Here is a 25,626-nt window from a genome sequence, read left to right as displayed (position 1 = left end):
AAACCTCCAAATACAAATCCGGACATACGCCTAAGTCCAAAATTACCATACGAACCTATTGGAACCATCAAAATATCATTCCGAGATTGTTTACATAAAAGTCAAACTCCGGTCAACTCTTATAACTTAAGCTTCCAAACTAGGAACTAATTGTTCTATTTTAATCCAAAACCTTCCCGAGTCACATAATCACAAATAAGTATATAGAAAAGTATCAAATATGGTAACGGGGCTCAATACACAAATGACTAGCCATGTCGTTATATTCTCCCCCCTCTTAAACAAACGTTCATCCTCGAACGAGTTTAGAATCATACTTGGGATATCAAAAAGATGAGGGTATGTGCTCGGTCTCCCAAGTTGCCTCCTCGACCGGTTGACCTCTCCACAGAACCTTCACCGATGCAATATTTTTCGATCTCAGCTTGCGAACCTACCTATTCAAAATGGACAATGACTCATCATCATAAGTCAAATCCTTGTTCAACTACACCGAGCTAAAATCCAACACATGTGACGGGTCCTCATAATACTTCCAAAGCATGGAAACATTAAACATAGGATGAACCCCCGATAAGCTGGGTGGAAAAGCAAGTTTGTAAGCCACCTCACCAACCAATATACTGAGGTCTCAACTTGCCCTTATTCCCGAACCTCATCACACCCTTCATGGGTGAAACTCTGAGTAGAACCCTCTTACCCATCGTGAATTCCACATCACGAACCTTCCTATCAGCATAACTCTTTTGCCTAGACTGTGTTGTACGAAGCTGCTCCTGAATCAATTTCACATTCTCCAAAGCATAACGAGCTAGATCAGTGCCCAACAACCTAGCCTCCCTATGCTCAAACCAACAAACCGGAGAATGACAGTGCCTCCCATATAAGACCTCATAAGGAGCCATCTCGATACTTGACTAATAGCTATTGTTGTAGGCGAACTCTGTTAATAATTGATCCCACTGGCCCTAAAAATCAATGATGCACGCTCGCAACATGTCCTCCAAGATCTAGATGGTACGCTCGGATTGCACGTCTATCTGTGAGATGAAACACCATACTCAACTCGACTTGTGTGCCCAATTCTCGTGCATTGCTGATAAACGATGAAAAGTGCATATTTTTGAGTATATTTGCCTATTAATTCTTGTGGGAGTTGCGAGAGATTATGTTATTTTTGAAGTGAAGTATGCTCATTATGTGTTTCTTATGTGTAGGAACGGGTTTGGATGATAAATGATCAAAATATGATAATTTGACACAAAAAGGAAGAGATGGAAAGAATTGGGAGCTCGTCCAATCTCGTGCGTGGCATAAAAACAGATGCAAAAAAGGAGAAAACTGAAGGCATAAAACAGCAAAGTGGAGCGAAGGCACAAATCGCTTCGCGAACTGGAAAATTGCAAAAGCTGAGTCTGCGTCCATGGGCACGTGACGCGCGAAGGCAGGCACGGATTCCAGCTCTCCTATCCGAGATTGGATTGTATTGGATGACCCTCCACCCTACCTAGGTCATATAAATACACGCTAAACATTATATTTACATAACTTTGGAGGAGGAGACACTACTTTAGGGTTATACAACACCTTTGGAGGCAAGAATACAATAGGAACAAGGAGGAAGATTCAACCACGAGTTTTTCCTTTCTTCTTCCTATTTTCTATTGTTGGTCATGAATTTTAGTATTGTATTTTCACATACTACTATGAGTAACTAATTTATTATTTAGGGTTTTGATGGAACCTTTTGGAGGATGAATTCTTGTTAAGTTTGAATATAATTTAGCCTTTAAATTTCTTTACTTGTTCAACTACGTGCTTATTTCTGTTGATTGAATGACCATCAATTGACTGTGCCTATTTGTTATGTATTGCTTGGGAAGGGGTACATACTTAGGTAGTTGTTGAACAACGTCACTCCTAACATATATGAGGAATTAATACGGCAGATTTAGAGGTGGGTTTAGGAATAACAAAGCCTTGACGTGGTCATAGTGAGCGGTAAGATTGTGCCAGCTAGCGTATTTCGGGAGAATATGTCTAGTAAGTTGTTGTAGTTGTTCGATAGAGAATTACGACACCTGAAGTGCTCACGATCAGTAGAGAATAATTAGGCAAAATTATAGAAGACGTAGCGGGAAGGATTCCGACAATTGGGAAAATCATAACTCTAGACCTCCTTATTCTTGTCTCCAACCCTTAGTATTTTTAGTTGTTAATTTACTATTTTAATTTATTAGTTAATTAGTTAGACATAAGAATCTTAATATTTATAACTTAGGAATTTTTCAAGCTTGTCTTCTTGGTAATAGTGAACAGTTGTAGCTAAGCCTTAGTTCTCTGTGGGATTCGACTCCAGAATCTTAGATCGGATTATATTTGCAGCGACCAGTTATCCCTTTTTAGGACTAGAGTTGGGCGTGATCAAATTTTGGCATCATTGCCGTGGCACTAACGGTGTAGCTGTAGGTGTACATATTACTAGGTTTCAAGTTTGAACTTTTATTTTATTTTCTATTATTTGATTTTTTATATTTTTTTACTTGTTAATCTGAGCAACATGACATCGTGGAATTATGAGAGTTGTGATGTTGGTAATTCTACTGTTGATCTTCCTTGTGCGTATTGTGGAGGACACCACCTGTGGAAAATTGTCAAAATATTCTCAAGAGCGAGTTATGTGCACCAACTCAACCTTATGTGTGGAATGTATGTGATATTTTTGGTGGTCAAGATGGTCACTTTTATAGTTGTACTTATATGTCTTATCCTCCCCCAACTCCTTATTATGATAGTTCTACTTTTTCTTGTGAAGTTAATAGGAATAAAGAACTGGGGGATGTTAACCTGAAGGAGATAAAAAGATATGTTAAAGTTCCTTGTAGAACAAAATGATGTGAAACAACTGCAGATAGAAAGGCAAGAGGCAACTATTCACAATTTGGAGGCTCAAGTGGGTCAACTGGTTGAAGATTTTAATGCTCAACAAGCCAGTATTGTGGATAGTAGCCAAGAAAAGCATGAATTAGATACCAAAATTGAGGTTCTAATGGATGAGGTCAGAGTAGAACACCAACATTATATCCAACTAGAATATGAGGATGCCGATGTTGAAGAAGTAATACTAGAGTCAGCCAAGGACATTGAAGATACAAATTTAGTTGACTCTAGTATGATTGGTGTTGAGAAGGTCAAAAATCTTGAAGTTCATGCATTTGAGCGCGTTGGACCTCATTCCAAACACTTCTCTACATTATGTTCAGATGGTGAAATAAGAATTGATCCATATGAGCATAAAAAGGAGTCAAGGGAAGAGGTAGATGGGCCTTAATATTTTGAAATTTTCAAGGCTATCTAGGCAAGGTGACACTCCTCGGTCGAGAGCCAAAATGTGCATGAGAATTTATTTAATTCTTGGCTCGCAAGAATTTGTACCGCCCCAAGAGCATAATCATAAGCTTGAATCAAAACGTGGGGTTCAATTCATAAGCTCGAGGTGAAGGCAAACAATGATTCGCATCGTGCCGCGACATTAAATAAAGCGCTTGTTGGGAGGTAACCCAACTTTACTGCTTTATTTTATTTTTATTTTTTATTATTATATTATTCTTGTAGTGTTTATATTTTTATTTTCTACGAGCATGGGAAGCAAAGCCATTAGAAGAAAATAAAAGCAAGTGATTGTTAGAACTAAGTGTGGGGTGCTCTCACAAAGAACCAAGTCTAGGAGAAGACTGAGTACCCCATGAGCTGCTAATGCTTCGGCCTTTGGCCTACCAGGAATTTCTTTTACCCTCTTATATTTATGGGTGTGCATTGGGGACAATGCACTTTTAAGTGTGGGGTGAAGAGACTGTTTGGGTGATTTTCTATGCTATTTTAGTTGTGTTATTTTATGTGTGTTGAAAATAAAAAAAATAAAAAACAATAATTAGGTAGTATAATCCCTCTTGGTTTTTCTTATGGCCACTGTTCTTTTCCAAGGGATGACTCTTTGAACCGGGTAGTAATTTTTATTTTAGGTAGAATTTTCAAAACATTTAGGACTTTTCCCGACGATAGACTTCCTAAACAGTTTTCTTGAGGATTTAAAGTCCAAAGAAAAATACAAAAAAAAATTCTTTTTTTCTTTTGAACTGATAATGGAATAGGGAGTGCTTGAGTATCTATGCATTTTGACATGTTTTAAATCGGAGCTTAGGTTTGGAGCATTTGAACTACGTACTTTCTTCATGGTCTTTGTAATTATGTGCCTTGAAAATATGTGTGGCTTTCTTTTGACACCGAGGTTCATCTTTGACTCTTGTGATTAATTCTCGCATGCTTGAATTTTATGATGAATGTGCTAGTTGATTTAACTTGAGAATCGGGTCAGAGTCGTCCTAAGTGAGTCATGTGCATTGTGGGAGGTGACATTTTGGTGTACTCTGTGCCATCCTTGCTAGTCTAGAACTTGCCCCGTGTGTGAGTCAAAGTGAAATGATTAAGTCTTGTAAGTTTGGGAAGTGATATAAGCTTTCTTTGATTGACCATTTAGCCTATTTGCCTACCAGTGCTAATATTATCCGTAGTCAACCCTTTTAAGCCTGCAGACCTTTTCTTTGGCAATCACATTACAAGCCGAATCCCCTTTGTTCTTAATCAATCTTGTTGAACCTTTACCTCCAAAAGCACTTAAGTAGCTAGAAAAGTAAAGAAAGAGAGTGGGTAGCTTTTGAATGTAACCATAGAAAGGCCGAAAAGGTACACTTGTGTACAAAAAAAAGAAGATACTAGCCGAAAATACCAAATTAAGGAGAGTGAAAAAAAAAGAATAATTGAAGAAAAAAAAATGAATAGCACCTCTCATATCTTTGTCTAGGCTAGTAAATATCTATATGTTGATGTGCTTAATGAATAAGGGCGTAAATGTGTATAGTTTCATGGGAAGACATTGAAAGTGGTCATGACAAGAAGGTGGTTAGAAGTGAAGTGTAGTGTATTAAAGTGCTTAGGAGGGTTAGTCACTACTTTCTCAAATATATTCTACCCGTCCCTTAGCCTACATTACAACCTATAAAGTCCTACTTGATCCTAGACTTTGCGAGCTTAAATTAGTAGAGACTTACATTACGGGTAAGCCTATGGTACGAGCTTGGGTGGCATAAGAGTTTCTTTGTGAGAGTAATCAAATTCTTTTGATTTTGAGAGACCTTAAAATATACTTGAACTTATATTGAGTGTGTGGACTACTTTCTCTGTGATTTGTTGGTAAGGGCACATGATTTGCACAAGATTGGTAGAGACCTTGATTTTTGAGTTGGCACGAGGAGCAAGTCATAGTGTGGAATGCATTGGAGTCAAGTTTTGAGGCGAGGATGTTAGAAAAAGTCACATGAATATTTTAAATAATCTTGGCATGAGTTTAAGACTTGAGAAAAGGTATGAAAAGTACATATGTTGGGTTCTAATAGTTGATATAAACCATTGTCATTGGTGTGATGCTTGAGTATGTTTTGAAAGGTATTTCTTGCCTATGTGCTTAATTTTAAGTTGCTCAAGGACGAGCAATAGTTTAAGTGTGGGGTGGTGATAAATGATAAAAAGTGCATATTTTTGAGTATATTTGCATATTAATTCTTGTGGGAGTCGCGGAAGATTATGTGATATTTGAAGTGAAATATGCTCATTATGTGTTTCTTATGTGTAGTAACGAGTTTGGATGATAAATGATCAAAAGATGACAATTTGACACAAAAAGGAAGAGATGGAAAGAATTGGGAGCTCGTCCAATCTCGTGCGTGGCACGAAAACAGACGCGAAAAAGGAGAAAACTGAAGGCACAAAACAACAAAGTGAAGCAAAGGCACGGATCACTTCGCGAACTGGAAAATTGCAAAAGCTGTGTCCGCGTCGATGGGCGCATGACACGCGAAGGCAGATGCGAATTCCAGCTCTCCTATCCAAGATTGGATTGTATTGGATGGTCCTCCACCCTACCTAGGCCATATAAATACACGTTAAACATGATTTTTACATAACTTTGGAGTAGGAGACACTACTTTAGGGTTACACGGCACCTTTGGAGGCAAGAATACATTTGGAGCAAGGAGGAAGATTCAACCACGAGTTTTTCCTTTCTTCTTCCTATTTTCTATTGTTAGTTATGAATTTTAGTATTGTATTTTCACATACTACTATGAGTAGTTAATTTATTATTTAGGGTTTTGATGGAACCTTTTGGAGGATGAATTCTTGTTAAGTTTGAATATAATTTAGCCTTTGAATTTCTTTACTTGTTCAACTACGTGCTTATTTCTGTTGATTGAATGACCATCAATTGACTGTGCCTATTTATTATGTATTTCTTAGGAAAGGGTATATATTTAGGTAGTTGTTGAACAACGTCACTCCTAACGTATATGAGGAATTAATACGGCAGGTTTAAAGGTGGGTTTAGGAATAACAAAGCCTTGACGTGGTCATAGTGAGTGGTAAGATTGTGCGATCTAGTAAATTGTTGTAGTTACTCGGGAGGGAATTACGACACCTAAAATGCTCACGATCAGTAGAGAATAATTAGGCAAAATTATAGGAGATATAGTAGGAAAGATTCCGACAATTGGGGACAGTTCAAACACCGTGCCGATAGTTCTCTGAAGCAAACCACCAGGTCTATGATGCTCATACTTAACCTGCCGACAGTTCAAACACTGTGCAACATACGCAATAATGCCTTTCTTCATCCTCCGCCACCAATAATGCTACTTCAAATTATGGTACATCTTCGTGGCACCCGGATGAATGGAATACCGCGGACTATGGGCCTTCTTAAGAATCAGCTCCCGCAACCCATCCACATTAGGCATACAAATTCGGCCATGAAGCCGCAACAAACAATCATCACCAATATCACCTCCTTAGCATCACCATGCTGCACTGTGTCCCTAAGGACAAGCAAGTGGGGGTCACCATACTGATGCACCTTGATACGCTTAAATAAGGATGACTGATATACAAACAAGCAAGAACCCTGCTAGGCTCCGAAATATCCAACCTTACGAACCTGTTGGCCAAAGCCTGAACATCCAAAACTAACAGTCTCTCCCCAACTGGAATAAAAGCAAGACTTCCCATACTCTCCACCTTCCTACTCAAGGCGTCAGCCACTATATTGGCCTTCCCGAGATGATAAAGAATGGTGATATCATAGTCTGTCAATAGCTCCAACCACCTCCGTTACCTCAAGTTCAAATCCTTTTGCTTACTGTACACCACGTGACACAAGAATGCCAACGAGTCTAACCAAAACCCGCACTTGAAGAATTTAGCATATAACTTCTTCTCCCTCAAGGTTTGGAGCAAGATCCTCAAGTCCTGCTCATGCTCCTCCTGGTTGCGAGAGTACACCAATATATCATCAATGAACACAATAACGAAGGAATCCATATAAGGCAAAAACATGTTTTTCATCACGTGCTGGGGCATTGGTTAGCCCAAAAGACATCACCAAGAACTCATAAGGCCCATAACGGGTCCTAAAAGTTGTCTTAGGAATATCTGAAGCCCTGATCTTCAACTGATGGTACGTCGATCTCAAGTCAATCTTTGAGAATACCCTAGCACCTTGAAACTGATCAAATAAATCATCAATATGCGGTAGTGGATACTTGTTCTTGATAGTAACCTTGTTCAATTTCTTGTATTCACTACATTCTCATGGAACCGTCTTTCTTCTTCGAAAATAACACTGGAGAACCCCAAGGTGAAACACTCGGCCTGATGATACCTTTATCTAGCAATTCATGTAATTGTTTCTTCAATACCTTCAACTCTGCTAGAGCCATGCGATACGCTGGAATAGATATGGGATGAGTTCCCAGTGCCAAATCAATACCAAAATCAATATCCCTATCGAGTGGCATGCCCGGTATGTCTGTAGGAAAAACATCTGAAAACTCTCTCACCGCGGGGACTGAATCAATTATGGGTGTATCATCACTTATATAATTCCAAGCACCCCTTCTCAACCATCCGTTGAGCCTTTAGAAAAGACACTACCCTACTAGGGGCATGACCCAAGGAACCTCTCAAATCCAACCTTAGCAACCCCGATATATCCAACGTCACAGTCTTAGCGTTATAATCAAGAATGGCGTAGTACGGAGATAACCAATCCATACCCAAAATCACATCAAAATCTACCATATTAAGAAACAAAAGATCAATCCTAGCCTCGTAGACCCCAATAGTGACCAAACAAGAGTGATAGACATTCCACCACAATAGAATCCCCAACGGGTGTAGACACATAAACAGGAGTATCCAGAGAACACGGGACATATCTAAATATGAAGCAAAATAAGATGGCACATACGAATAAGTAGAACTCGGATCAAATAAAATGAATGAATCTATATGACAGACCAGAACAATACTGTAATGACTGCATCTGATGCAACTACCTCGGTCCTACCAGGGAAAGCATAACAATGGGCCTGACCTCCCATTCTAGGATATCCTCTACTCATCTGCCCTCCACCTTTCGCTGGTTGTGTAGGTGGAATATCAACTGAAGCGGGAACCAAAGCCTGATTACCCAACTGAGGTTAATGCCTCCGAAGTATGAGACAATATCTCATAATGTGCCTAGTATCATCACACCCAAAATAATTGCTCTATAGGTGTGGCTGCTGGGACTGTGTCTACACCAGATGACTGGAATAACCATTGTAGGAACCCCCTACAGAAGGTGCACTGAAAGATGGCTGCCCGGTATGAGTGCCTTTGGTCGCTAGCTAACTGGAGCACTATGAGTAACTTGAAGTGCGGATGGAACTAGCCGACTGGTAGAACCTCTGCCATGACGGGTCGGAACCAAAGAGTAGAAGCCACAAAAATCCTCCAGAACCTCGAGGCTTCTTAGACTCCCTATCCCCCCTCTCCTCCCCACAGTTACGCTCTAACCTCCTAGCAATCTCCACAACCTGATGGAATATAGTCTCAGTCTCCAACTCCCGTGCCATCCCAAATATGAGGCTATAGACGAGTCCCTAAATAAACCTACAAACTATCTCTCTATAGCAATGGAAACCAAGGAAGGTGCATGATGAGATAACTCTATAAACCTTATTGCATACTCTGACAGCCATACTCCCCTAGCACAACTACTCAAACTCGTTGCTCAACTCGTCCCTACGGGTAAGTGGAATAAACTGTCTCAAGAAAAGAACAGAGAACTGGGACCATGTAAGTGGTGCTGCGTCATATGTCCTACTCGCCTCATAAATCTACCACCATCCATATTCCGACCCCTTAGATGAAAAGTAGTAATGTTGACCCCGCTCGAATCCACCAAATCCATAGTATGCAGAATGCAGTGACACTGATCCAAGACACCCTGTGCGTCCTCAGAAGCCCCTTCACTGAACTGGGGAGGATGGATTTTCTGGAACCTCTCCAAGATCCTCTGTCCATCTGCCGACACAACTGGCCCTACCTCAGGCTCAACTACAACTATTGGATGCACCAACATGACACTCGATATCTGATAAGCATGAGCCGACTGCTCTGGTGTACGTGCGGCAAGAGTTTGAGCTCCTCCCTCAACCTGTAAAGTAGATGCTGCAACCAGAATCAACCATGCCTGGGCAAACTCCCGAACATACTCATGAAGTGTGCCATGGTCTCCTAGAGCCGCGACGTAGGAATAGGCTACTCAGGGGAACGCTCAACATGCTCGATCTCCTGATCCTCAACTGGAGCTACTGGAGGCTCCACAACTGCTACTCTAGAAGGTGCTCTAGTTGTAGCACGTGCCCCTCATCGGCCTCTACCTCAGACCAGGCATCTTTCCGCTATAGTAGGGGGTGTTGGTGTCTGATCAATTGATCTGGTGCACGATACCTCACCATATGTGAGAGAACAGAAGAGTAAAGGTTCAAACTTCGGAATAACAAATTGGCACGACAAAGAATGAAAGAAGGTGATATTTCCTAACAGTCTGGTAGCCTCTCGAAGATAAGTATAAATGTCTTCGTAACAATCCGCAAGACTCTACTAAACTTGCTCGTGACCCATAGAACCTATGAACCCACAACTTTAATACCAACTTATCACGATCCAAATCCCACCATAGGGGTTGTGATGGAACCTAGTCTCTAAAACTATGTAAGCCGATCACTTAAAAACATTTTAAATAAAAAAAAATGATATAATAAGATAGAGTTTAATATAAAAGTGGAAATAGAATTAATACAAGCCAAAGTGGCAACACTCAAAACACCTTCCCATAACTAGGTAGTACAGAATCACGAGCTCTAACTGAATACATAAGAATATATCAAACTACAATACTGTTTAGGTATAAAATTGACAGTATAAATATAAGGATAGGACTCCAAGGGACTGTGATGGTCAATGCAGCTCTACCTTGAATCCTCGCGGTCAATATAAACTCTCATTGCCTAGGTCCGCTGCCTCCATGTAACACTCTATAAATTTGGATTAGGTGTGGATGTGTTAAATGAGTATTAATGTGACAATTTAGACATGTAAAGTCCTATCGAGATGAGTATGGGTGAAAATAGTTATTTTGGAATCAAGACGGAGAGTGAGGTGCATAAGATTCGATATAATCGACAAAGTTTATGGAAGGTCTGTCTTACAGCCTTATTTTGTGAATCTCTCTTAGGAATTTGAGAATATTTAAAACATTAAAGTTGTAGCCCCTTATAATAGCTTTCCAACGATATATTGTGAAGCCTAAATGAATCTCTGTACAAAAGGTTATGTGTGTTTTATTGGACAATGCACAGTCTGCATGATCAGCTACACAGCTAGCTGTCACGTGCGTGGCAGCGCACTCGTGGCAGTGCCACTACACTTGCTGCACGTTCAAGTGCACGGTTGGGCCTTCAGCTGCATGGACGTGCACCTAGAATTTCATTTTAATAGCCCTACCTCATTCCCTACACCCCAAATACGTAAATTTGCTCGAGAAAGGGAAGATCTCAAGAACCCAACTTCCCCAAGGTCCCTCCATAATCCAAGGTAAGTTCTAATGATGATTCTAAGTTAATTTCAATTCTCCAACATCTTACTAACATGGGTAAACCCTTCAAATTATTAGATATTCAATTGAGACATCATTGTTGAGAAAAAAAAACTCTAGAACTCGAATTCAAGAGGACTGAACTTCAAAAAGGTAATGTTTCTACTCCCTAATCATTTATAGTTGTGAATTGATGAGTTCTTTGGAGAATAGTAAATGGAGTTGATAAAGAGAACCATATGAACTATGCTAGGGTTTTGGGTTGTTGACTTAAGATTATTGTAAACATTTGGGTAATAGAAAATGACATTAGTTACATCTATTTAGGATTGTAGAATAACCTAGAAGTACTAAAATGAGAATTGGGTGAAGAAAACACCACTAATAGAGGCTATGAGGCTTTACGCCCATAAGGTGTTTGATAAAATGCCTAAGAGGCTAAAACATGAGTATTAGTGCTAATATTGGTTCCACTTGATATATATTTCCATAGATTACCATTGAAAGAGGCGATGAACATTGTGATACGCTTAAAAAGGCCAGAGTCAAGGTATGTAAGGCTAACTCTCTTTACGTTTGGGAATGTTTATGATTCTCCCTACATCTCATTCTTATGACTATTACTAATTTCCTCAGAAAGTAATTATGCCTCGGTTACATGAATAGTTGTAGAACTTCTATTCTCTAGATAATATAGTTTCATAATTCGTACAATATCACATGTCTTAGTTATGAAAAATCAGTTTATTATGAATACATGTGTCAGTGTAGTTATACACAGTTTTCCAATATCATGTAACTTACCGTGGTTCAGTATTTCAGTATCTTGTATTGCAGTATGATTCTCACTCTTGATTTTAAATTCCTGAGTGTTGAACACCTGTATTTGGGTCTGAAGCCATAGTTTATGCTTTATTCATCTTTGGTCCTAAGGATGCTGTTATGTATACGTATACTTGAGCCCAAGGCCACAGTTTGTGCGCACACACACACACACACACATACACACACACACATATATATGTATATATATATATATATATATATATATATATATATATATATATATATATATATATATATATATATATATATATTAGGTCTTAGGCCGTAGATTATTTACTCAGATAAACACATGGTTTCTCATCCATAGTAGTGAGTATTCATATCTTTACTTCCTTGTCCAGTTCTCTTATCAGTTCAGTTTCAGTTTCAGTATTTATAGTTCTTTCTTTCAGTTGATTTACATACAAGTGCAATTCAAATATACTGACATCCCTTTTTGCCTAGGGCCTGCATCTCGCGATGCATGTAATAATTTATAGGTTGACGATTCTACTTGCTAGGACATGTTGTATCAGCTATTGGCGAGCCCCAGTCTTTCGGGGCGTTATCCCTCTTTTTGTTCAGTCTTTATAGTAGTTTAGTTAGTAAGGTATGCCCGGGACCTTGCCTCGATAAATAGTTAGCATTTTAGTATTCTTTAGAGGCTTCGTAGACTATATTCCAGTCAGTCAGATGTTAGCAGGCTTTTATGTGTTAGCCTTGTCAGCTACTCATTTATACTTGCAGACTTTTTAGTACTTTCCACATTTATGATATTTCAGTCAGACATTTTAGTAGATCAACATGTTGTATGTTTATATTCAGCTTACAGTTATACCATATGTTGATCCAGCCATCTAGTTGGTTCGCTCGGTCACATGCAGTCAGGTACTAAGTGTCATATTACGCCTAGGCCATAGTTCGGGGTTTGTCAAAACTTGGTATCAGAGCCTAGGTTCAAGAGTCCTAGGGAGTCCATGAAGTCGTGTCCTGTAGGGTCACTTTTATGTGTGTGTGTGTGCACGCCACACGTGTAAATAGTTGACCACCAAGACACCTAGGATTGCAGTTAGAGCTATGTTTTTAGGAATCCATCTAACTCGTGCGTATTACGTATTTCAGAAAATGCCTGCGAAAAGAAAGTACACCAAGAGGACCTCAGCTACTAGCAAGAGGGCTACAACTAATGCTGCTCAAGAGGAGGACATTTCGGCCCAGGGAGTTGCATCGGGCTCAGTGGCTACTGCTTCAGATGTGAATGTCACGGGAGCTATCCAGTTTCTCACCTAGATTGTTTCTACTCAGGATCAGAGGCAGGGAACATGTGTTGTTGATGAGACAGGTAGTTCTAGGTCCAGGAAATTCCTCAACATGAAACCTCCAATTTTCACATGGTCCAAAAAGGATGAGGATCTACAAAACTTCATTGATGATGTTCAGAAGATATTTTGAGTGATGCATGCTACAAATACTAAGGCATTAGAGTTTGTTGCGTACCAGCTGAAGAATACTGCTACCACTTTGTATGAAACATGGGAAGAGTCCTGAGGGGAAGATGCAACTCCTGTAATTTGGAAGGAGTTTGCAGAAGCGTTTCTTGAGCATTTTCTACCCATTGAGGTCTTGGAATCTAAGGCTTTAGAGTTTGAGAGACTCAAACAGAATGAGATGAGTTTGAATGAGTACTACCTCAAATTCATCGCTCTAGACAAGTATGCTCCGGAAATGGTGTGTGATATGAGGGCCAAGTTAGGCGATTTGTGTTGGGGATTTTAGATGACTTGTTCGCTGATGCTAATATAGCTGCTCAAAATAATGACATGACCATTACTAAGATGGTGGATTTTGTTCAAGGGAATGAAGTAAGGCTGAAGGAAGAAGAGTGGCTATAGAAAGATAAGGATAGGGAATTTAGTAAGAGAGCTAAGTCTGCAGAAAATTTCAGCAATAGGGGATCTCAAGGAGGTTGTAATCGCTAGTTCTTTAAGAAACCAAAATCAAGACCTGCTCCATCTTCAGCTAGTGCACCAGTTTAGAGGTCCAAGTTTAACAAGAAAAGCCAGAATTTCAGAGCAGCAGGCTCACAGTCACAGGCTAGTATGGGCTACAGAGTTCCTGATTACCTTACTTACAACATGTGTGGTAAGAGGCACCCATGGGTTTGTAGTTCGGGCATAAACGGTTGCTTTGGGCAAGGTATTATCCATCAACAAGGTAGAATAATGGAGGCAATGTAGCTCTGTCCACTAGTTTAGTAGCCCCTCATAACTCTCAGGGCCAACAAGGGCGTGGTGCAACAAAGTCCAGTAATACGGGCGGTGGTTAGAACCTCTTGTATGCATTGGCAGGCCGTCAAGATACAGAAACTCTTATGGATCCGGGAGCCACCCTATCTTATGTAACCCCATATATTGCTATAAAATTCAGGATAGAACCAGGAAAGTTGTGTGAACCCTTTTAAGTGTCCACTCTGGTTGGAGAGTCAGTTATATGTATATGTATCCATAGGGGATATCCAGTCAAATTATATCATCGCCTTACTGTAGCAGACTTAGTAGAATTGGATATGGTAGACTTCGATGTAATCATGGGCATGGACTGGTTAGAATCCTTTTATACCACAGTGGGTTGTAGAACCAAAATAGTAAGTTTCAAATTTACCGGTGAACCAGTCTTAGAATGGAAGGGTGATGCAGTAACACCTAGGGGTAGGTTTATTTCCTATCTTAAAGCCAGAAAGATGATCTGTAAAGGGTATATCTATCACATGGTTCAAGTTAGGGATGCAGATGCTCAGATTCCCACTCTCCAGTCAGTACCACTTGTAAATGCATTCCAAGAAGTGTTTTCTAAAGATCTTCTCGGAGTCCTTCCCAATAGAGAGATTAACTTTGGAATTGATCTATTCCTCGACACTAAGCCGATATCTATTTCTCCTTATAGAATGGCTCCAACGGAGTTGAAGGAGATAAAAGTCCAGTTGAAAGATCTTCTAGATAAGGGATTTATAAGGCCAAGTGTCTCACCTTGGGGCGCACTGGTCTTGTTTGTCCGAAATAAGGATGGGTCTTTGCGCATGTGCATTGACTATCGTCAGTTGAATAAACTCACCATCAAGAACAAGTACCCTCTTCCCAGAATAGATAATTTATTCAATCAACTTCTGGGTGCCCAGTGTTATTCCAAGATTGACCTCAGATCAGGTACCATCAGTTGAAGGTTAAGGAAGTTGATATTCCTAAAATAGCTTTCAAGACTCGTTATGGGCATTTTCAATTTTTGGTAATGTCATTTGCTTTAACAAATGCATACAACAGTTTTCATGGACCTTATGAATAGGTTTTTCAAGCCTTATCTTGATTTGTTCGTTGTTGTGTTTATTAATGATATCTTGATTTATTCTCGTAGCGAGACTGACCATGTAGAACATCTTAAAAACATGTTGCAGATACTGCAGGATCACAAGCTATATGCGAAATTTTCTAAGTGTGAATTTTGGTTGAAATCAGTAGCATTTTTGGGCCATGTCATCTCAGGTGAAGGCGTGAAGGTGGATTTTCAAAAAATAAAGGCAGTGAAGAATTGGCCTAGACCCACCTCAGTATCTGATATAAGAATTTTGTTGGGTCTAGCAGGCTAATACAAGCGTTTCGTAGAGGGGGTTTTCTCTATCTCATCCCCTTTGACTAGATTGACTTAGAAGAAGGTCAAGTTTCAGTGGTCAGATGCTTGCGAGAAAAGTTTTGAGGAGTTGAAGAAGAGGTTTACTTCAGCTCCAGTCTTGACGCTATCGGAAGGAACCGAGTGTTTGTTGTTTATTGTGATTCTTCAAGGGTTGGTCTTGGGTGCGTGTTAATGCAGCACGGTAAAGTTATAGCCTACGCGTCCAGACAGCTCAAGGCTCATGAGAAGAATTATCTGACTCATGATCTTAAGTTAGCAGCCATGGTGTTCGCGCTAAAGATCTGGCGCCATTATTTGTATGGAGTGCATGTTGATATTTTCATAGAACACAAGAGTCTCTAGTATATCTTCAAATAAAGAGAATTGAATCTTCGTAAGAGGAGATGGCTCAAATTACTCAAAGATTATGATGTTGATATTCTCTATCATCCGAGGAAAGCAATTGTTGTAGCCGATGCTATCATTCGACATTCTATGGGAAGCTTAACTCATGTTGAGGTAGACAAGTGAACTATGACAAAGGAAGTCCACCGCTTAGCAAGTCTAGGAGTTTGATTCTGGACTCCGAAGATGGTGGCATTATTTTTCAGAACAGGGTTGAATCCTCCTTAGTAGCTGAAGTGAAGGAAAAGCAGTTCAGTGATCTCTACTTATTGCAACTGAAGGAGGGGATTCACAAACACAAGACTATGGCTTTTAAAAAAGGGGGAGATGATGGTACTTTGAGGTACAAAGGCTGACTATGCATTCCAGATGTAGATGGGCTCAAAGGGCGGATTATGTCTGAAGCACACAATTCCAGGTATTCTATTCACCCAGTTTCCACAAAGATGTATCATGATCTGAAGGAGATTTATTGTTGGAACGACATGAAAAAGAACGTAGCAGATTTTGTGGATAAGTGTCCAAACTGTCAGCAGGTGAAAGTCGAACACTAGAGGCATGATGGTTTGGCTTAGAGTATAGAAATTCCCGTTGGGAAATGGGAGATGATAAATATGGACTTCATAACAGGTTTACCTCGCTCGTTTTGAAAACATGATTTGATTTGGGTGATTGTAATCCGACTTACCGAGTCAGCTAATTTCTTGCCAGTGATGACTACAGATTCAATAGAGGATCATGCCAAATTGTATATCCAGAAAATCATCCAATTGCATGGGACTCCTTTGTCCATCATCTCAGATCGTGGTGCTCAGTTCACAACAAACGTTTGGAAATCCTTTCATAAATGATTGGGCACAACGGTGAACCTCAACACAACTTTTCATCCTCAGACAAATGGCCAGGCAGAGCGCACTATTCAGACTCTTGAGGATATGTTGAGGGTGTGTGTTATAGATTTTAAAGGTAATTAGGATGATCATCTAACCCTCATTGAGTTTGCTTATAATAACAGCTACCACTCTAGTATCAAGATGGCACTGTACAAAGCTCTATATAGGCAAAGGTGTAGATCGCTAATTGGTTGGTTCGAAGTTGGCAAAGCACAGTTGTTGGGACCCAATTTGGTTTATCAGGCTATGGAGAAAGTCATGTTGATTCAAGAGCATTTGAAGATGGCTCAGAGTCGCCAAAAGTCCTATTCGAACGTGCGGTGTAGAGACTTAGAGTTCCAAGTTGATGATTGGGTGTTTCTGAAAGTGTTGCCTATGAAAGGCGTTATGAGATTTGGGAATAAGGGGAAGCTTAATCTCCACTATATTGGGACATATAAAACCTTCGAAGGATCGGGCAAGTGGCTTATGAGTTAGAATTGCCACAAGAATTAGCTGTTGTACACCAGTATTTCATGTGTCTATGTTGAAGAAATTCATGGGAGACCTATCTCTTGTGGTTCCTACAGAAATTACTGGGGTTAAGGATAGCCTGACTTACGAAGAAATTCTAGTGACTATTCTTGATCATCAAATCCGCAAGCTGAGAACTAAGGAAATTGCTTCAGTGACAGTGCTTTGGAGGAATCAGAAGGTTGAAGAGGCTACGTGGGAAGCCGAAGAGGATATGAAGTCCAGATATCCCCATCTATTTGAAGAGCAAGCGGAAAATGTAGAAGGTAACTAACATTTTCATTTAGAACTTATATTATAATCTTCATGTCTTTCAGTATTCAGTCAGCTCAGTATTCAACCAGTTCAGTAGTAATTCAGTTCAGTACCTATTCAGTTCAGTATCTTAGCAGTTCAGTAATAATGTATTCATTCAATTTAGTATGCATGTGTTCATGACAGATCAGTGTTCAAATGTTTCCATCAGACCTGTTTAAGGTCAGAAGTTAGCCGTAGTTATAGTCAGGACAATCATTCGAGGACGAATGATTCCAAGGGGGAGATAATGTAACACTCAATAAATTTGGATTAGTAGTGGATGTGTTAAATGAGTATTAATGTGACATTTTAGACAGGAAATAGTTGTTTTGGAATCAAGACGGAGAGTGAAGTGCATAAGATTCGATAGAATCAACAAAGTTTATGGAAGGTCAGTCTTCCAGCCTGATTTCGTGAAAATATGTTAGGAATTTGAGCAAACCTAAAACATGAAACTTGTAGCTCTTTGAAATACCTTTTCAATTACATATTATGGATCCCTAATAGATCTATCTATAAAATGTTATGCTCATTTTAATGGACAATGTCACAACCCAAATCGCAGGGCCGCGACGGGCACCCGGTGCCTTACACAACCCAGTACCAGCGTAATATATCTTTATTATCATACCGTTATGGGTAAGTTGGCTAGAAGGGCCGTCATGAGATAACGAGAATAAAACATAAGGGAATACTAGACATAGAATGACCCAACATGATATAGAAACTTATACATGTGTAATACGGGCCTATAAGGCCGACATGATCATTTATATACTCAAACGATAGGCCGATAAGGTCATACAAGTATCCATATACATGCCATTTGCTTACAAGCCTCTAAGAGTACATAAATATCATAAAGGTCGGGATAGGGCACCGCCATACTAATCAATACATATTCAAATCATACTCACCAAATAGGCAACTCTGGAGCAAATTGAGTACACCAACACCTTCCGCTGAGATGATAGCCTACTTGGAGGATTCTCAACCTATCTATCGGGACCTGCGGGCATGAAACACAGCATCCCCAAGCAAAAGGGATGTCAGTACAAATAAAGTACCGAGTATGTAAGGCATGAAAGTAGTATATAAAAGACATGAAATAAACATGGAGTAAAGAACTCAACCTATAATTCTGAATAGATCTGTGAATCATGAAAACTTTATAATGTCATGCATGTGCGTATAAATGTCATACCATGCATAGGTATATGCGCACATAACATCATCAAGCCTCTAAGGGCATCCCATCATATCATCTCAGCCACTGTGGGCGAAATCATCAATGTATACCAGCTGATCAGGTGGTGGTGCGTATATAATGCCATAACCTTTCCCCATACCCCATATACATATAATATATGCATATATAATGACATCTGGTCATGGGACAATGTACATGTATAAATGAATGCAGTGCATGAGAAGTAAGTTAATAAGATCTCTCGGAATGTCATAAAATCATTATGCCTTCGATTAATATCATGAAATAAACTTTATCAACTTACATATTTTCTAAGACCCATGAACAAACGATAGAATAATAGGACACATGGGGAATCAAGAGCATAGGAACCCCTAGTACTTTTAAGAATAGAATCATTTATGAAAGTTGTGTGCTTGGTCGTTTCATTATATCATATGGATCGTGCCAAAAGGAAAGAAGGGTACCCTTAACATACCTCAAGTCGTCAATGCAACTCAACAACAAGCTTACGACAGCTAGCGCGCCAACCCTATAACAAAGAAATACATGTGCAACTTAGATGGCGCTAATATATCACGTATCTCAAACGATAACTCGATTCTAAAATAAAACAGGCAGCATTTCCCCTGATTTTACTGCTCCCTCAAGCCTACTATAGGCGAGATACAAACACAATATAATCAGAAACTCAAAAACAACCCAACTACAATTCGGGACCTTCAACACAACAAAAACCCCAAATATACCATAACACACCCAATCAACAACTTATCAATTAGCCTGAAATTGCAATGACGAGCAACCAGCCTACTACCCTACCACATGTGGCATTTCTCCACGCCATTCATTCTTCCAAACTCCATAAATCAGCAGCACAATAGGCCAACACGAGTGGACTACAAAACAATCCACTAAAAGTAAAATAAATCGAACTCACAGCTTCCGATCACCATCCCGTGAGTTCTAACTATTAGGAAATGAATTTATCAACCTTATTTGATATATAAAAGCTTAAATACAGAAAGTATACGTTGTCCTAACTATTAAGTACCTTCCAAAACTCAAACTACAAAGAAAAAGAGAGGCGATATAGCGATACTTACGTCGTAGGGATCGTTCTAATGTTATCGCTTCTTGATTTCGTACCCGGGATGTTATTCTTCTTTGAAACCCTAGAAGAGAGCTTAAGGATATGTTTATGGGTGTTCTATGGTCGTGTGCTATGGAAAAACGAAGATAAAGATGACCTAAGACCTTAATATATCAAGTTTGGAAAAGTCAAAGAGGTGCTAGCTTGGTACCCTATCATTGGCCCATCTTCAGACGCTTATATCTTTATGTCCGGATATCGTATGAATGAACGGTTAAGAGTGTTAGAAATTACATTCCAATACCTTCAATTTGGTATATAATATGTCCCAAAAGAGACCCCACATAGCACACGAAATATATTGCTCAAAAGCTCTGTTACAAGACAAATCCTTAGTCGATATTTCCGCAACTTAAATCTGACTTTTCCCAAACTTTATATTTTCTATAAAAAAATCATATATATTCATATTATGACTTTAAAATTATTTAAATCAAAATTAATAAGTCTCATATTCATTATATGTTACACCCTATATTTTCGTACGTAACATTGCGTCGTAAGCAAACTAATGTAATAACAAAAATGAGATCATCTTTGGAAGTATATAAAGTAAGTTATCATGTTACCTCGGAGGTTAAAAATGTTGAAGATCATGAACAACAATTACAAATAGGGTTGGAAGGTTTAGAAGCTAAAGGAATTGAAGAAAATAATGTTTCGTCGAAAGTCGACAAGTTGAGAATGTTTTAACATGTACTTTTATGGTGAGACTAGGGTGCTTAACATGATAAAGAGGTTATGTTATGAGTTATGTTAGTCGTATGATAGTCGTGTGTTATGTTTTGAAATCAAGCGAGTTGTGGAACAAAAGTCGATGAAAGTCATCACAAGTTACGTTCATAAGTTTTACTGAAACTGTGGGTCAAATGTAACTGCGATTTTATCCCAATATAAATAGCTTTACGGGGTGTTACACCCATTAAACTTAATATCTATGAGTTTATTTTCTAACTCATTAAACCGTTTGTAAATACGACATCGGAGATGAGAGATATATGCGTTTTTGCGAGACCACGCAAGCTGCTAGGTGACAAGTAGGTGTGTCACCTACTTGCTTAAATGAGAGTCCAAAAATAGGCCAGTTCGGGTCATCCAAAGAGGCCCTTTTAAAGGCCTATTTCGTTCATATATTAAACTGATAATAGGGCATAATAACCAGACATAAGATCTGCAAAAATCCTTCCAAAAATATCCCACAAACCCTAGTTGATTTTCTCTCCCTTTCAAGTTCTAATTAGAGGTAAAACCTAGAGTTTGAAGAATCAAGATAGGAGCTGAGTTATACAACAAATAAGGTAAGTTTACTTCTCTCTTTCATCCATTTTTTCTGCTGTAAATTCATGGTAAGTGGTTCTATATTTGTAAGAACTCATGGGACGGTGATTTGAAGCCGTGAGTTCGAGTTATTCACTTGTAACAGACTGTTTTGTGTTGCTGTTGGGCTGCATGTTTTACTATTGTTTTATGGAGTTTTGGAGGAGGAATGTTGTGGAGAAAGGCCACATAAATTCAGGGTGGTGGGCTGGTCGTTCGTCGTAACATTTTTGGGCTGTTTGACACTACTACGGCGGTCGTTTTGTGTATGAAGAGATTGGGGTATGTTGGGTTGTTTTGTAGTATTTTGTGGTGTATATAAGGTTGGAAAATAATGTATATATGTTGATATTGCTGTGTTCTTGTGTTGTTGGTGTTATCTTGAATTTGGAGGAAGTAAGGATTATAGGGGAGATGCTGCCCGTTTTAATACAAAATAAGCTTTGCGTTCGTTGTGCGATAGTTGTACCCTTCGTAACTTAATGATAGTATTATTATCGTTGTTGTAGATTAAGGTACGAAGAGGCGAGTTCAACTTGGTGATTGGAAAGATTGTGATAAGGTATGTTAAGGCTAAACCTTTCTTCATTTTGGCATGATCCCGTAACTACATGAGTTTAATAACGAGGCATAAAGAGAAGTTCGTATTCCTGAATTTATGTACATTATCCTAGTCTTATAAGTTACAGTATTCTCCCTTATCGGGACTTTATATTAAGTTAAGTATTGTCTTCTTCCAGTCAAGAGAGCAGAGGGTCTATATATATATACGGTATTACAGTATTTTTACCACCATCGAGCTTTAATCGGTGGGCAGGCCGCTATTAGGCAACCTCTGATCAGATGGTAAGTGATATACTGAGCCTACTGTAGTCGAGAGCCTATGAGCGAGCCCAGGATGGCCGAGATACAGAGCCTAGTATGGCCGAACGCCTATGAGCGATCCTACTACATCCGGGCAGTTACACGTACTGAGCCTTATAGGGCCGGACATTTATTTTACTTACTATATTAAAGGAGTTGAGTCAGTATCAGCAGGTAAGTATATCTCTAGATCATCTTTGACTCCTAGTTACTTTCAGTTATTATATTATCAATTCTGTTTCAACTTTCAGTTATTTTATTGCCTTACATACTCGGTATATTATTTTGTACTAACGTCCCTTTTCTGGGGACGCTGCATTTCATGCGTCCAGGTTCAGATAGACAGATGGGTAGACCTCCTTAGTATGTGTTGCCCAATTCAGCCTGATCGGTAAGCTCCACGTCTTTCAGAGTTGCCGGGTCTAGGGTTTTGTGTACATATTGTGTATATATGTATATATGTTATGGGTTAGTCTGGGCCCTATTCCGATCACAGTACATCCATCAGTAGAGGCTTGTAGACATATCTTGCCAGTTAGTGCAGCATGTTAGGCTTGTAGGGTTTGTATGTATGTTTTGTTAGTTTGTCAGTTGTAGTAGTTATGACGGCCTTGTCGGCCCAGCTTTATATTGATGTTTAGACAAAGCTAGTTTCCATTCTGTTTTATATTTTTCTTCGCAAATTGTCTTGCAATGTGGCCCCATGGACAAAGTATGATATTGTATGTTCAGAGTCCCTCAGTCGCAAGTTGGTATGCTAGGTAAAGTGAGGCACCGGGTGCCGGTGTCGCCCTCAGGTTCGGGGCGTGACATTATACTTCACCTTGGGATGCACAGGGTGTAACGATCTCCCCCCCAGAAACATTCATCCTCGAATGTTAAACTCCCAGAGATCTATAAAAATTTCGGTAGAGTCTCCTCTATAACGTTACTACTACCAATCTGTCAGACAGAAAACCCAACAACACAAAGCCACACAGGGCCATAATTATCAATAACACCAATGGCCTCACACGACCAATGACAATAACTAACATAAGAATCAAGTACCATATATGTACCTAAAGGCTATGATGTCTCAGTCCGATCCTTCTCCGGAAGCAGAAAAAAGTGAGGATACCTAGACTTCATGTCTTCTTCAGCCTCCCAAGTCATCTCCTCCACATTATTGTTTCTCCAAAGTACTTTTACCGAAGTTACATCCTTAGTTCTCAATCTTCGAATTTGTCTATCTAGTATAACAATGAGAGCTTCCTCATATGATAGCTGCTCTGTGACCTGAACATCGTTAACTGGAACGACTCTAGAAGGATCTCCAATACACTTGCGGAGCATAAACACATGAAAAACTGGATGTACTGACTCCAAGTTGGAAGGAAAGTCTAACTCATATGCTACCTGGCCTACTATGCGTATGATCTTATAAGGTCCAATGTACCGAGGGCTAAGCTTTCCTTTCTTACCGAATCTCATAACGCCTTTCATCAGTGATACCTTTAGGAATACCCAGTCATCTACTTGAAATTCTAAGTCTCGTCGTCGATTATCTGCATAGGACTTCTGACGACTCTGAGCTGCTAATAGCCTTTCCTGTATACACTTAATCTTCTCAACTGCCTATTGTACCAACTCTGGTCCTACTAACTTAGTTTCCCCAACCTCGAACCATCCGATAGGTGACCTACACTTTCATCCGTAAAAAGCTTCATATGGAGCCATCTGGATGCTTGAATGATAGCTATTATTATATGCGAACTCAATAAGTAGAAGATGATCATCCCAGCTACCCCTGAAGTCCATCACACAAGACCGTAGCATATCCTCCAGTATTTGAATAGTATGCTATGCTTGACCATCTGTCTAGGGATGAAATATTGTATTAAGGAATAACTTGAGTCCCCAATCCTTTTTGGAATGACCTCCAGAAATTAGCTGTAAACTGAGCACCTCTATCTGAGATAATAGATATAGGGACACCATGAAGTCATATTATCTCCTTAATGTAAAGCCTTGCATAATCCTCTGCTGAATACATAGGTCTGACATGCAGAAAATGGGCTGATTTTATAAGTCTATCAATACTAACCCATATAGAATCGAACTTACGCTGGGTACGAGGTAAGCCTATGATGAAATACATATTAATCACTTCCCATTTCCAAGTCGGAATCTCTATAGCCTGCAATAATCCACCGGGTTTCTGATGCTCAATCTTAACCTGCTGATAATTAAGGCACTGCTAACAAACTCTACTGTATCCTTCTTTATTCCGTCCCATAAGTATATTCCCTCGATATCATGATACATCTTCGTTGCTCCTGGATGAATAGAATAACGAGAATAGTGAGCTTCTCCCATAACCTGCTGGCGCAACCCTATCACATTAGGAACACATAATCGACCTCAATATCTAAGGACTCCATCTCCTGTAATCTCAAATGGTGTATTCTCCTTTAGAGGGGATGTATCTCTGTAATGAGCTAGCACAGGATCCTCATACTGGCGTTCCTTCACTTCAGTTACTAAAGAGGATGTTGTCGTGTCCTAAATAGTAACTCTGGTATCACCTGAGTCCAATAATCGAATTCCAAGACTAGCTAGCTGATGAATCTCATGGGCTATCCCACTCTTCTCTGGCTGTAAATATGATAGGCTACCCATAGATCTACGGCTGAGGGCGTCGACTACTACATTTGCCTTCCCTGGATGGTATAAAATATCAACGTCATAGTCTTTCAGTAGCTCCAACCATCTCCTTTGGCATAAATTCAATTCCTTTTGCTTGAAGATGTACTGAAGGCTCTTATGATCCGTATAGATATCAACATGAATGCCATACAAATAGTGCCTCCACATCTTTAGTGCATGAATCACTGCGGCTAACTCTAAATCGTGGCTCGGGTAATTCTTCTCGTGCTTTCTTTAGTTGTCTTTAAACATAAGCAATTACTTTCCATGGTCGTTCTTCCACTTGTTGCATGAATACATGGCTTATCTCATTGCCCACAAATACTGGAATTTTTTGTAACTCATATGATTTTAAATATCATCTTTTGATTTTTTTTCTTCTCATTCATTAGCCACGATAGGTGCCACTTTCTTATGGAGTGCATACAATGTTGTTGTGAGACTGTTGTTACAAGACCATTTCTTCTTTATGTCACTATGCTTAAGTTGAATCCTTCTTCCTTATTCCCGCAGCTAGTCTTTCTTTGTAGTACTTAAGAGAGACCCTTTGACTCCTGTAAAGCTGCGAGCTTATTACATCGTATACCCGAAAGAAGTTTTGATGTTGTTACTCGCCTATAATTATCCTTAATTACTTACCTCCGCGCCCTTGTGCTCGTAAGGTTGATTCTGAACTGAAATTTTTGACTGTCTTCTCAGTGGCATCATTTTTTATTTTTGTAACACTTATACGGTACCTTTAACAACCCCAACTCCTATTTGAATA

The 25,626-nt window shown here is 39.4% G+C and overlaps 1 protein-coding gene across 1 annotated transcript; it reads left to right on the top strand.

Annotated features, from left to right (window-relative positions):
* The first annotated feature begins 14,444 nt into the window (after positions 1-14,444).
* On the top strand, positions 14,445-17,683 carry LOC138893995 (uncharacterized). Its single transcript, XM_070178667.1, has 6 exons — positions 14,445-15,060; positions 15,175-15,407; positions 16,132-16,268; positions 16,941-17,275; positions 17,388-17,597; positions 17,649-17,683. The coding sequence occupies exons 1-6, from the start codon at positions 14,445-14,447 to the stop codon at positions 17,681-17,683; spliced, it is 1,566 nt and encodes a 521-aa protein (XP_070034768.1).
* Positions 17,684-25,626: the final 7,943 nt, after the last annotated feature.

This window comes from Nicotiana tomentosiformis, chromosome 6 (genome assembly GCF_000390325.3).
Source record: "Nicotiana tomentosiformis chromosome 6, ASM39032v3, whole genome shotgun sequence".
NCBI classification, from domain to species: domain Eukaryota; kingdom Viridiplantae; phylum Streptophyta; class Magnoliopsida; order Solanales; family Solanaceae; genus Nicotiana; species Nicotiana tomentosiformis.
Note: the sequence above shows the minus strand (reverse complement) of the source record. Positions and strands in the feature narration are given on the sequence as shown.